The 15,166-nt window shown below is 39.7% G+C and overlaps 1 protein-coding gene across 1 annotated transcript; it reads left to right on the forward strand.

Moving 5' to 3' along the window:
- Positions 1–2,168: 2,168 nt before the first annotated feature.
- Positions 2,169–6,968, forward strand: LOC148866931 (cytochrome P450 CYP72A616-like). Its single transcript, XM_088981218.1, has 5 exons — positions 2,169–3,515; positions 4,388–4,608; positions 4,795–5,039; positions 5,695–6,082; positions 6,365–6,968. Exons 1-5 carry the CDS (start codon positions 3,239–3,241, stop codon positions 6,788–6,790), a joined length of 1,557 nt encoding a protein of 518 aa, XP_088837344.1. The 5' UTR covers positions 2,169–3,238; the 3' UTR covers positions 6,791–6,968.
- Positions 6,969–15,166: the final 8,198 nt, after the last annotated feature.

Consider the following 15,166-nt stretch of genomic DNA (forward strand, 5'->3'; position numbering starts at 1 on the left):
ATTGGGAGTTGAGATCTGCTCTTCACAGAGTGCGCCTCATACTGACCTCACAACACGTTTCAATCATGCATTAGGAACATCTTCCCATGAATAAATATATTCAAGTATGAAGACGTTTCAGATGCACAGTATGAACATGTTATGAGATCGGTGTGAGGCGTGCCCTGTGAGGAGCAGATTCGAACTCATCTATTGGACCAAAATCCAACTTGATTAATTGGATCACCTCTAACCGTCAAATTGATTGATGATTTTCCTAAGAATTTCATCCTTGTTTTTAACCTAATTGGCTTATTTCGATGTAAAATTCCCTAATATATAATCTAAATACCTGAATGCATGTTTCATATCAGTAAAAATCTAAGATGGCCACCCATTCACCTTACACACAAGGCAAGAAAAAACTTAAAAAGATTTTATAAACATATGAAGAGGCAAAAATTACAACATTGTAATCTGTTTTGTGTTCTACATCTATCTATATTTATTTTATATTCTACATTTATCTTTATAATTTATTTTTTTTAGTTGTTTTTTTTTCTAGGAGAAACAGGATATTTTCTTTTATTGATAAATAGGCATGTTAACATTACCCGAAACTCCATGGTCCGACATCTGATCCAATTATCTCGGAATCGGATGAACTATATGGATTATTGAATCGGATTCTAATGGAATGGAAAGAATCCAATTAAAATTCAGATAAATTTTGGATGGAGATGCACTCGATCCGATAAAAATCCGACTTGAATTATTCTGTTATTAGTTTTAATATATTATAAATAATATATTTATGGACAACCTATAACTCTCAACTTGGGGCCTATTCTAATTACTCATTGCAAAATATAAATGACAAAACAACCAAACGGGTTAAAACTAGGAACCTAAAGGCAGTGTTTGGTTGCAATGCAAATAAATAGAGGTGTAAATTGGGCCAGGTTGCCCGTAGTCTGGCATGAAATTGGACCGGCCTGACACGATAGCCCACGGGCCGTACTAGGCCTGGCACAATGGTCTGTGCTGTGTTGGGCCGAGGGTTCATAGTCCTCAAGCCGGAATAGCATGACACGACTATTGGTGCAGTGCCACCCGTAACCCGTGTGCCAGCACGACCCAGCCCACACCATGACACGTAGGGCCTGTAGCGGGCCTCACTTGGCCCATATTTCAATCATCCAAGTATGAAGTATGAAGTATCCAACCATTGTATATTTCAATATTTGTATACTTTGTAATTTATATCATTATTCATTCAAATTTAAATGAAATAAAATTCCTATTTGAATTGTTTTATACTTTTATTATTTATTTATTTTTTTGGGCAATCATAAATTCGTAATCCATAACCATATCCATATCCATTCAGTCTAGCCCGGTTCGGCCCAGGCCCAAGGCCCGCCCTGTAGCCCAGCCCGGCACGACCTACAGCCCGTGGCACGGCACGGGCCCAAACGGGCCTGGGCCGTGGGCCGTGTTGGGCCGACCCCCAAAATTTTCATAGGGGAGGGCAACATGGTCTGTAACGGCCTATGGGCTAGTACGATACGACTTGCACTTTGTGCGGGCCACCCACAGGCTGTGTCATATCGGCCCAACACGACCCACTTTACACCTCTACAAATAGATATGCACTAATGCAAAATTATGGCAATGCAAATGATTTGAGTATAAATTTTGACCTATTTTTGTTTCAAATTTTAGCTTATTTTGTTGGGTTCGACTATGATATAAAAAGATATGATATTTGAAAAACTTCTAACCAGTCAACTGGAATTATAAGCCTGGTAGCCAATCAGGTGTTATTCATCAAAATTAATGGGTGGGTTTTGATTGGTCAAAACTCTTCCTATACAATACATTTTCCGCATCATAAATTTTCCCTATTTTGTTTGATTGCAGTACAAAAGAAGTAAATTAAGACACAAAACATAATAAATTAAAGCCTAAAATAAAATTAAACGAGAATTTGCATTTTTTTTTCATTTGCACTCCCATGCGCATTTGTATTAGTGCAAATAAAATTGCACAGCAACCAAACACAGCCTAATGATCTAATAAACCATCGATTGCCTGCCCTGCTCTCAGTTTCAACAGATCCAACCATGGAATACAAATCTCTATTAGTTCTTTTCTTCATGATCCGTAGCCATTGATGAAAGTTCCGTTTTTAGGGAGAGGGAGGAAAGGCTGTTTTCCCGTTCACTTTAACATTTAGAAACAACAATCATCTGTTACAATCTCTCTTCTTGAATTTTGAATTTTGTTTCTCTTCTCATATATATTTTTTTGTTTAATTATGTCGAACTCAGGTGGAATCCGATATCTGATACATCCGGTCGAACTCGAACTCAGATTTATTTCTTATGCATCAGATCGGAGTTCGGATCGAATTCGGATGGGTGGTTTTCATTATGGAATCAAACTTGGATATATGTACATCTGATCCGATTATAGACCTATTGATAAACCACAAAAGTGTTTGAATAAAACAAGTTTTACAAATTTAGCCATTATATATTCTTCTATACTCATTCATATCTACACTAATGGTACAAACCATTCAACCCTTCTATTATTTGATTGTTTGCTTTTGTAATTATTTGAAATCTTATTTTAATTAGATATCAGGGGTATAAAATACAGATCAACACATGAGCAAAAGCTGCCATTTAGTCTAGTTTTTTGCTTGAATGTTCTCAAATCAGTGTTTTATGATCTAAAGAAATGCTAGTTTTTAGCGCAAAAAAGGTAATATATATCCCATGTTATAGTGGCTTATGGAATCCAATTCAAAGTCTATAGTGCTGGTTTTAATGTGTTTTTATATGTAGTTAAATTCTTATTCTGTTCTTAGATTTTGACTTCCACACTTGAGTAGAGACACTTATCTAGACTCTAGAGAGAGTTAAAATAGAATTATAGAATACTTTATATTTATACCTACATCCATCTATTTGTGAAATGGTTGCTTTGCTGGTTTAACCATTTCAGTGAATGGGCTACCTTCACTGTTATACCTCTGATTTGTTGGCAGACATATATTAGTTGTCATGGTCCCCAATCCACTAAAATAATAGAGAAACGTGAAAGAAAAGCTAGGACACTGTGAAACCATGCATTAATAATTTATTTTACTTATTTTGTTTGTTTGTCTATAGAGATAACCACTAAACTGGCAGGACCATCCCCCTCTCTCTCTCTCTCTCTCTCCTATTCTTCAAAACAAGTTGAAGGTATGGGAGAATTTGTGTTCATCTCTGCAACTGTAATCTTGTGTATTTTGATACTGTCATGGGTGTGGAGGATGTTGTATTTGATATGGTGGAGGCCCATGAAGCTGGAGAGGTATTTGAAAGAGCAAGGCATCAAGGGGCCTCCCTACAAACTTCTGGTTGGGAATCTGAAGGATGAATCGAGGTTGAGGAAAGAAGCACTATCCAAGCCCATGAATCTCTCCCACAACATCGCCCCAAGAGTTGCACCCTTTGTTCTTCAGACCATCCAGAATTATGGTATGTTTTTGCAAAAATTACTTGTATTTCATATCTTTGGTTGCTCTAATTAGTTGATAAGTTTGATGTCTGTTCATTTTAGCTTGCAGGTCTGTGTTCTGAGTGATAGATTGGTCCCAGATGGATTGAATAATCCCAGGAAACACGAGGAAAGGATTCTAACTCGACAGTCAATGCCTGGAGTTAATCTTCATCATCTACCCTATAAACTTTGATATTTATAGGGTAGATGATGAAGATTAACTCCAGGCATTGACTGTCGAGTTAGAATCCTTTTGACAGGAACTAACATCTGAATCTCCTAGGTGGAGGATAACCAAGAACTAAGATTCATCTTTTGACAGGAACCATGGCCATCTGGTCCAGTAGACTCTCGAGTGGGCATTTTTGTCAACACAACTATGATAAGGACAACAAATCAGAGAAACTTCTGGGGGTATTTCCCAATATGCATGCTGCCACATTAGAAATCAACAATTGTTTTATTACTGATGTGGCAGTTGTCATCTTTTCAAACAAAATCATGCATACTGGTGAATATCCCCATAGTTAATGAAGCGTCTCTGATGTGCTACATCAGAAAAAAATGTTTTCCAGTTATCATTTTTCCAAAAATTGTTTTTGCTGACGTGGCAATTTTCATCCTTTTCACAGTTGCACCCTGGCTTACATTTAAACAATATTTTGGCTCAATTCCTTCTGTTTCTCTGGTTAATTAAAAAATTTGGAATTTCTACATGTATTTATAAAATTTCTCTTAAATGAGTAGTTTCTACAAGACACGAGTTATCTATTCTTCCTTGTAAAGTATGGATTCTAAAGATGATTTCTTTTCATCTGCTCTAGCTTACACAACTGGTTGAAAAATGCAGGTAAAATGTCAGTATCGTGGTCTGGGAGAACTCCTAGGATTTATATTACAGACCCAGAACTGATAAAGGATATTCTGCTTTACAAGTTTGGACACTTTGAGAGGTCCAAACCAAATCCTTTTGCAAGGTCGTTAGCAAGTGGACTTGTAAGCTATGAGGGAGAAAAATGGGTTAAGCATAGAAGGATCATTAACCCTGCTTTCCATCTAGATAAGCTAAAGGTTGTTTTCTATTCTCTATCCTGTTTACATGCAGCTATGGATCCACACATTTTCTTACAGGGAAAGGGAAGGAAATACACTATAGACATTACCATAATTTCTTCTCCCATGACTTTGTTATATTGTTAATCTTTTGCTACTACAACAATGATCACTTCTGTTTTTCTTCCTTGGAATTGGGTACAGCGGCTGTTACCAGTGTTTTCTATTAGTTGTTGTGATCTGATAACAAGATGGGAAAAATTGGTTCCATCAGAAGGGTCATATGAAATGGATATATGGCCTGAACTCAAAAATTTATCTGGAGATATCATATCTAGGGCAGCATTTGGTAGCAGCTATGAAGAAGGGAGACGAATTTTTCAAATTCAAGAAGAACAGGCCAGCCTTATTATGCAGGATGCTATGTCCATTCATATCCCGGGTCTCAGGTAGGGAAAGCATTAATAGGGTTCAACTTATTTTTTCATTATACAAACTCTAGCTTCATTAATAGTGAACTCTTCTGGTTCTGGTATTGTTGCATTTAATTAATGTATTGGATTACAAAATTTCTTAAAGCTTTGTTGATTGCTGAGAAGCAGCAAAAACTAATCCCCATATTTTCTATAATGACCACTAGCATTGTGGATATGTTCTACATGCAGACAAATTTATAGATTCAATGGTAAGAAGAAGGATCATTAGGGGGAGTACATTTTTCTCAACAAAGAATTAAAGAGGGAAGAGGGGGGAGAGAGATAGGATTAAGATATTCAACTAAGCTCAATGATACTGTAACTTACAGTTCCATACTTTCTTGATAAGGATATTGCTCAAAGTCAAGTCAAATAAAGGATCATTCAGATTAATAAATGAGAATATTACTTCTATATTCATTTTCTTTGTATGTAGTATAAATGAGTCAATTTTATGACTACACCTTGAGTAGCCTTTACATGTGAGATTGTGAGATAAGATATCTTTTGCTGATGTATCCTGCATCTCTTTATTTGAGTGAAAGAGTGGTTGCACCAGATATGATAAAGGTCATGAAGTTGATTCCCACACAGTTTCTTTACATTCATCACTTGAATTTCTATGTAGGTTTCTACCCACAAAAAGGAACAACAGAATGAAAGAAATGGAAAGAGAAGTGAGAGCCCTACTGGAGGGAATCATCAGTAAAAGAGAAAAGGCTATGAGAATGGGAGAAGCCTGTACAAATGATTTATTGGGTTTGCTAATGGAGTTCAATTTTAAAGAGATCCAAGAGCATGGGAATTTAAAGAATGTTGGTATGAGTATCGATGAAGTGATCGGGGAGTGCAAACTATTTTACTTTGCAGGACGGGAGACCACTTCAATTTTGCTCACATGGACAATGCTTGTGTTGAGTATGCACTCTGAATGGCAATTGCGCGCAAGGGAAGAGGTCTTACAAGTATTTGGAAAAAATAAGCCAGATTTTAATGAGTTAAATCAACTCAAAATTGTGAGTACTTTCTTTACTTTACAGTTTTATTTGCACTAGCTAGTACAAATGCATGGGGGTGTAAATGAGAAAGTGTAGATTCTGGTTTACTTTTTCTTTAGGCTTTACTTCGATTCAGTTTTTATTTTACTTCCTCTGCACTATGGACAAACAAAACAAGTAAACCAGAATTTTCACTCCCATACTGTTGCACCAGTACAAATGTAATTTCAATGCAAACAATCAAGGCCAAGACTTTTCCAACACACATTTTAATGAAATGTCATTTGACCTTCAATGCAGGTGACCATGATTCTGTATGAAGTTCTAAGATTATATCCACCAGTGTTTAGAATTTCTCGGTGGACATACAAGAAGATCAAACTAGGGGAAATCTTCTTGCCACCTGGAGTAGAGCTTTCATTGCCAATAATTCTCCTTCACCACAGTATCGAATTTTGGGGTGATGATGCACAAGAGTTCAAACCAGAGAGATTTGCAGGAGGAGTTTCAAAAGCAACAAAGAATCAAGTCACCTTCTTCCCATTTAGTTGGGGCCCTCGAATTTGCATTGGACAGAATTTTGCACTGATGGTAGTAAAGATGGCTCTGGCAATGATTCTACAACGTTTTTCATTTGAGCTCTCACCAACCTACTGTCATGCCCCTTGCACAGTTTTAACTCTTCAACCCCAATATGGTGCTCAGATCCTCTTACATAAACTATGAGTTCTTCACCACACCATTGATTTATCAGATGTGGTAGAAAGTCCAGAGTGAAGACCTAACTCTTCTTGTAATCTAAGAATATTAGTTATGCAGTGGATTGAACTACATCTAACACTATATAGATACATTATGAGCTGGATGTCTTGGTCGTTTAAGCTACTGAAGCTTAAGCAGCAAATTCAAACTCTCACAAGTTGTCAGAGACTAGCTAACAACACTGATAAATCATGCATGAATGTGACAAAAAAAAAAGTTGCTTTAGAGGAGGGCTTTTAAACACATTTCTTAGATTTATGATTCAATAAAGTTAAATAAAGATCTAATCAATACAAGGGAATTATCTGAAAAGGAAAAATCTAAATTAAATATAATTTTTAATTTATCCATTTGTTTCTGCACCAAAAAGGGGTTGAGCCAGACCAAACAAAACTCAAACTGGGCTCAGCTTGGTAGGGTTTGTGGGCTTGATGTTTTTTCTTCCTAATATTTTTGCACTTTTATATTTCAATTTAGAGAGTACATTCCATTTTAAAAATTAATAAAAAGAAAAATATAGAATCTATTACATCCATATTTATGATGCACATAGTGTATGTTTGTTTTGCGTGTATGGGCCTGGGCAGTTAGGATGAATATACAACTTAACTACTTATGCACTTACAACCAGACTTGGGCTACTCATTGCTTTAATTCAAGCCCAACATGAGCTTAGTGAGGCCTAAGCTCAAAAGATTGGATTAATTGGATCCTTCCAAGCTCCACCTCTATGCAGAACTATTACTAATTCTTTATTTTCTTTGCTGTGGTTGTCTGCAACAAATTTGCACCTATTCTTGGAATCTTGTCCATACAAAGAAATGGTAGAACAGATGTGCCACTGTGGCACTGTGTACATGACATCAACTCTGGCATGGAGATGGGCTCTTGCTCAAAAGCTAGAACTGATATGTGATTCTTCCTTTAATTAGTGCCCGTTTGGAAGGGCTTTCATACAGCAGTTTCTGGCATTGCAAGGTAGGCTCCACATGGCAAGCTGTGAAGCCATGTTTGGCAAAAAACCCTAGAAAGCCAGAAATATGTCTGCATAGAGAAATCAACTTTTCTGTGAAGCTATTTTTGGTAGCTTCTCTGAAGCGGCTCAGTCAGTGCAACTCAATCATCATTGAATCCCTCCCAAATGGGCTCTAATTCTGTTGCAGGCACACTAGAGATCGGCCCCAAACTAGGGTCATCAGGACCAGCCTAGCACTGAAGCACATATCAAATGTTAAACAAGATGAAAACAAGGTTCAAAATTTTGATACCACATGCCCCGTGTCAGGCATATTTAGCAAACCCCGATACTCTAAAGACAGGGGTTTTGGGGTTTAGATCATTTTTAGGGGATAGGCAGACCTAGGACTAGGGATGCAAATGGATCCGAGATCTGATCCTATTTGGTTGAATTTGGATCGCCCTTGTTCAGATCTTCAGATCGGATTGGATTTGGATCACCCCCTATCCAATATATATATTTTTACAAAAAACATGTATATATATGACGAAAATAATTAAAAAATACTTGTATTTTTATTTAAATTGGTTTATTTTAATTTTCTTTTAATAATTTATTAATTTTTAAAGAAAACAAATTGAATCGGATCCGACTTCTCGATCGGATTCGAATTCAGATCTTTGCCTGTCAAATCTAGTCAGATCTGCCATGAACAATGCTGGACTGGATTTGGATATACCTTGATTCGAATTCGATCCAATCCATTTGCAACCCTACCTAAGACTAACCCCTGAAAAATCTGAAAAAAAAAATTAAATTAAAAGTATTATGTGCTATATGCAAATTATTACATTATGCATACGTATTGAGTGATGGAATCTTGGGTGAAATGAACTTACATCCTAAGGACCATTCAACCCATAGGAAGTGTGTACCCTCCATTAACAAGTTTTCATGTACATCTAAGTAGAAAAATGTGAAAGGGAAAATCTCTTAAATTGCCCCTAATTTTTAGGAAATTAACTTATTTACCTCTACTCTTTAGAAATTGCCTTAAAATTCCCCCCAAGTTACTAACGATTGACTAAACCCGCCCCTGGTGTTAGCGTCCATCAACGAAAAAGATGGAAAAGACTATTCTGCCTGTCATTATTCTTTAAATTTTCAAAATGAAGCATTAGAATAATACATTGCTTGTCTTCTATTCATGGCAGACTTTCTCCGTTGACAAAGTTTTCCAACGGATAGAGATGTCCAACTAAAACATATGCAACCCAAACACTAGATGGGATCATCTCCCTTCTCAATTACAGCTAAGACCTCTGAATAGGTGAACAGGAGGGATCAACTCCCAACCAAAAACTAGATTTTGAGGAGGCCATCTTAACTTTAGCTAAGATTGTAATTGAATTGAGCTTTATTCGAATAGTTTGGGCTCAAATTCGATTAGGCTTGGTTTGAATTTGATTAAGATCGAACTTGAATCGAGTTCAAACCTTGGAGTAAGCTCGAATAGTTATTTGAGCTCAAGCTCGACCAATAAAAAGTTTGGCTTAAAAGCTTGTGAGCTTGGCTCGATTAATACATACATACATACATACATACATACATACATACATAATATAAGAATATACTATATATAAATATATCATATATATATATATATAAAATACAAATATATTTATTTTTGAGACTTCGAGCCAAACTTGAGCTCATTAAATATTTAATTGAACTGAGCTTGAACCGAAAAACATAGTTCAAGCTGAGACATGCCAAAGTTCGGCCAAGATTTACTCGATTACACCCTAGCTCTAGCTAGCTCCATGTCCATCTACTTCAATATCACAGGAAACGGTGGAGAAATTCTCTTTTATGTTATTGACCTTCAACCAAGTAAATGTTGAGGCCTATGTTCTTGTTTGTAAGGTGGATGTTGAGTTTTATTTTGAAATGTTGAAAAATAATGGAGGGCAAAATCGACCATAAAAGGGCAATATTGAGTTTTAAAAAAAATTGTATACATCACTTAGTGTTATGTGTTTACATTGTGATGAAACGTTAATGATAGGGGAGGATTTTGTCAATTGTCATAAGTCTTCGTGGTATTTTAAGGCAGTTTATAAATAGTAAGGGTAGAGTTAATCAATTTCCTAAAACTTAGAAGGTTCGTTAAGAGATTTGCCCTTGTAGAAATGAACCGAGGAAGCCTTTTAACGGCAAGTCGGTAATTCTCAATAAGTGCTATTCAACAAAAGCAACCCTCACGAACAGAACAAGAATGTCTCTCCCCTTCTCCTCTTTTTCTCACTCTCTATCTCTCTATCTAATCTAAACCCTAATCTCTGAACCTCTTTGTAGTATTGTTCTTGAGTTACTACAGACCCCCTTTGAACCTCTTCTTTTCTATTGTTTATCTAAGAGACTCTACTATATCAACACCTTAAATCTCTTATACTGGCAACCTGAACAATAATGATGGGTTTCAACTAAAATCCTCCTCCCACACTTCCAACCTCAACCAACTTCTTTCCAAAATCAAAACCCAAACACTCACAGCGAATGGAACATCTATCCAACTCATGAACCCTCTTTAATATCTGAATAAAAAGTGAACAATATCTCTGAAGTTGTCCAATCCGGTATGTAGCTAAGGTGGACATGTAGTAGATAGTCTTGCCAACTTGGACAGAGCCGATGTGGAAGGTTGAGGTTGTGCACTGAGCAAATCTACAAGCAAGACAATGTTAGAGTCCCAAGGAAGAGGTCCCGAGGGAAGGCACTCCCATGCTTAAGTGAATAGAGAGTGGTGATGCTAGTCGGGTCGAGCTATTGAGGACGAGCTAGTCCATGCTAAGGAGGAGATATGGGAGAAAGAGAGTGAACCAAGAGATACCCAAACCTTTGAAGGGAGATGCCTTTAAGTAGCTGAGTGTCATGTTCTACTAGGGTACACGCCATGTCCTGTGCATTGTTCCCTGAAGAGGCCAAGGTCTGAAATCATTGAAGGTCTCACATGCTATGGCGCGAGTTGTCTTGGAACTTATCTATCCGAGGTCTTTGCGTAATAGCCTAATCATTTTCCCGATGCTAACTTAGAGTTGTTGACATAGCTGAACTCATCAGATGGACCCAGTTACCACGGTGTCCACACAACGAGTACTAATGACTAGGATACAGCTCCAACACCAGCCCTCTAGTTCCAAAGTCGAGGAAGAGGTGCTTGGACAAAGTCTGTAGATCGAGCTCTTCTAGTGTCCAACCGAGGCTGAGCTATCAAAGGAAGAGGTAGCAGCCTTAAGGTGGATCATGAGGGTGCATGTCCAATAGTACACCTCATTTTCCATGCTAATTTAAGTTGGGTTGATGCAACCCTTGACTGGTCGGTTCTGACTCAGTGAGAGCTCATGGTTCTCTCTTTTTGCTTCAGGTGTTTAGCTATCCTTCTTTGCCAAGTAGACATAGAAATGGCCGGCAGTAAGGAGATTATGAGGCATTTTTAGGTTGTGGCTTCGTCGTTGGGCGTGGCTCCTCTGCAATGTCGATCCATGGAGGCTACTCCTCGATAGTCAAAGAGGCCTAGGTTGATAGAAGGCGAGGTGGTGGAGCTAGACTTTGAAGAGGTGCTCTCCCAGCATGGCCATTCACAATTGACTACTTGAGGCATAGACCCCAATTTCCGGAGTGGGAGGGGGAGGGGGGGAGGCCACAGTATACTGGTCGATCTGGAACGTTCATCCTAGCGAAACTTTGGAGACAGAGGGCATGGCTGAATAGTTGGTAGGGAGACAACCAGCCATACAAGTGGGTCTCTAGAGAGCTTGGCCATATAGAGACTGAGGCGGTGAGAATCTCTTTGCTTCTCCCTTTTTTTTTGGTTTGGTTTGACACCTTGTCTTGCTAGGGCACTTGCTTGGTGGTCCACCTTGTCAATCGAATGCGTGTTATGTCCCAATTTATCGAAACCTTGGAAAGGAAGACAGAGGCCACGAGGGCCACCCTGGGCAAGGAGAGGGTGAAGTTGAAGGTAAAGGAGAAGAAGGCCCAAGCCTTGAAGGAACTAGACAAAGCGAAGGCCACGACAGACTTAGCCGATAAGAAAGCTCTTGTAGCTAAGGAGTCTTGAGACCGAGCGATTGAGGAAACTATGTTTTGGACGGTCAGGGAGTTTTGTGCATTGACCCAATATTAGTGGAAGTTGGATGACATTACCATCAACTCATATATCCTTGGATTCGAGCAGTGCAAGAAGAAGGTGGCAGACATGTTTCTTGAGATGGCCAAGGCCATCCTTGACCTTCAGCCCTTGGATCAGTAGCCTTCTCAAATGGATTAGGCCAAGGGAAGAGAAATCAGGTGAGACTATGAGGCCAAGGATCAACTTAGGTTGGATTGTCTAGCAAACCAGTAACTCTTGATTTGTTTCTTTTTGTCAGTCTTGTATGGCTCAATGTGACGAGCCTAAATGTCTTTTGTGGTTCCTTTTTACTTCTCTTTCTTTTCAATATAGTTCGGTATGTCAAGATAAAATACTTGTAAAAATTTTTCTGATAAATGAAAGTTATTTTGCCTCAACTCTTCAGATTCTACTATTGACTTGCACTATGTTTTTAGTGTGGCCTTGACCTTTACATGATTGAGGCCTTCACCGAGGTCTCAAGCCTTCCCCCTTACTCGCTTGTTCGAAGTGTGACCTTGGTCTTTGGTCAACCAAGGTCTTGGACTTCATTGCTTGGGCAATCCCCAAGCCGAGTTGGCTGAGGCACTTCCAAGTTCTCAAGTTCCTTAGGGAGCTCAGTGGTGCCTAGTCATTTAGGAGCTGGTTAGTATCTCCTTAACGAATCAGTCATGGTGCTCAGCCAACTCTTCCCTCAATTCTAGGCCGAGGATCTTGCCATGGGTCCTCGTCTCTGTAAGGCCATTACGATGTCATAGGGTGGTCTTCACTAGTTGTCCTCAAGCTATGAGTGGTGGGGACATCATTTTCTGTTTGCTTAGCTTGAGCTAGGAATCCCAAGTGTTCATGCTCAATCGTTAGAGTTCGGTTGGGTCATCGTGGAGGGGACTTGGTATGTGTAGTATGGAAAACACATATCATCAAAAGTAACTTTTATTGCTCAAAATTAGTTACAAGGAGTTTGGCTGGTTGGGGCTAGAGTCGTGCCACTTGAGGGGATCTCCTCTCCGAATGTTGCCTTGCCTGAGATGACAGTGATGACTCTGGATAAAGGTGGGCCCCAGTTGTTGGGTGTGTGAGCATGGCCTAAGTTGTCTCTTCTAGGAGCTCAATGATCAGCCACAAAGCCCCCAAAATACCCTCTCTGGATGAAGTCTTCTATGTGGTTGCGAAGGTCTCAATAGTCTTTGGTGTCGTGGCCATGGTCTCAATGAAACCCACCATACTTGCTCCTAGTCCTCTTGTTTCCTTGAGACTTCAACTTCTCCAACCATCGAACAAACTGATGGTTAAGAATCTGCATCATGTTGAGGGGTGTGAAGTTCTTGAAGATCGGGGGTGGAGTCCTTGGCTTGTAGTCTCGTTGATGTTTTGACCTCTTCTCATCATGATCAAATCAAATCATCACGATCTCAACTCGGTTCATTGTGTTTGAGCCTCTTCGACATTGATATGCTTTTGGGCTCGTGCAAGGAGCTCAGTCATGTTCTGTAGAGGCTTCTTTAGCAACAAAAAGCTAAAGCAAGAGGATTGCATGCCATGCACCAAACGGCCATGGCCATAGACTGGTCTAGGTTTTGAACTTGGATGGACTCAGTGTTAAACCTTGCCAAGTACTCTCGTAGAGACTCCTCGTCTTTCTACCTAATCTGCATGATACTGGCTGACATCTTCTAGTGTTGTAGCTATTGGTGAGCTATGCTAGGAACTTCTCTTCGAACTAGTCCCATGTGCTAATGGACCGCGGTGGTATTGTAGAATACCATTGCTGAAATGCTCCCTAGAGAGTGGAGGTGGAGATCTTGCATAGTAAGGTTTTGGAGGTGCCATGGAGGAGCATAGTGACCTTAAACCTTTCCAGGTGATCGATGGGGTTGGTGGTGACATTGCACTTATCGAATTGAGGAGGATGCCATCCCATAGAGGGGCTACTTGTCCATGATCCCCTACACAAAGACTGGCTCCTTAGTGGGGTGAGCTCCACTAGAAAGAACATTTTGGTTGAGGTAACTTCGTTTGAGTTTATTCAACCACTCCTGCATGTCTTTGATTTCAATGTCGAGGTCGAAATGCTTTACTAGTTTTTGTGGTGTTCGACAGTCTCTAATAGATCTTGACTCGATCTGGAGGCTTGTGGCTATTGGTGTTGTGATTGGGGTCCGAGGCACTCCTTGGTTGGGACCCAGGTGCTAGAATGTTGGGATGGAAAGTGAGCGTTGTGTGCTTGACTCTAGGCCTGAGTGTTAGATCTTTGATGTGACTAGGGTTGCTTGCACTCGGCCTTGGGCTTTAGGAGGTCTCTTGGGTGCCCTTTGGGGTCCTTGGCTTGAGGGTTGACCATAGTGAGCACTTAATGAGTTAGTGGTGCGATTGCAAGCTACGTCCAGACTACCCCAATGCCTCCATCATCACAACAAGTCGGTCAATTGTTGTCTACAAGGCATTGAACTCTTTGGGGGACACTTGCTTTGGTTGTCAAACTTCACAAGGACGGAAAGTATGTTGAGAGTGGGATCCCTGTGATGGGGATTGAGTGCTAGAGTGGTCAAAGGTGTTCTTAGGAGGCATGATTGCTAGTGCATAGGAAAAGAGAGTAACTTAAGGCTTTTTGTGTCGATTCTCATAGACGAAGCCAATCTGATGTTGTTTGATCCGAGTTGTAACCAAGGCAGACACATAGAAAATAGACCTGCCAACTTGGATGAAGCTGAGGTGGAAGGACGAGGTTGTGCACCAAGAAAATCTACAAGCAAGACAATGTCATATTCCCAAGGATAAGATCCCCTAGGCACTCCGCCGCTCAAGTTAATAGAGAGTGGTGACGTCGATCGGGTCTAGCTAATCCGAGTTGAGGAGGAGATATGAGAGCAAGAGAGTGAGCCAAGAGATACCCAAACCTTTGAAGGGAGATGCCTTTAAATAGCCGAGTGTCATGTCCTACTAGGGTACACCCCATGTCCTGTGCATCGTTTCCTTAGAGAGGTTGAGGTTCATAATCTTCAAGGTCTCGCGTGCTATAGTGTGAGTTGTTTGGAGCTTATCCATCTGGGGTCTTCGTGTGACAACCTAACTATTTGCCTAATGAGAGTTGCTGACATGGCCAAACTCATCAAATGGACTCAGTTACCATGGTGTCCATGTGACAAGTACTGATGGCTAGGATACAGCCCCAATAATCTCGTTGTTGGCCTTTCTCTTCTCCATCTTC

This window comes from Nelumbo lutea, chromosome 3 (assembly GCF_056320005.1).
Source record: "Nelumbo lutea isolate HS-2025 chromosome 3, American lotus-T2T, whole genome shotgun sequence".
NCBI classification, from domain to species: Eukaryota; Viridiplantae; Streptophyta; class Magnoliopsida; order Proteales; family Nelumbonaceae; genus Nelumbo; species Nelumbo lutea.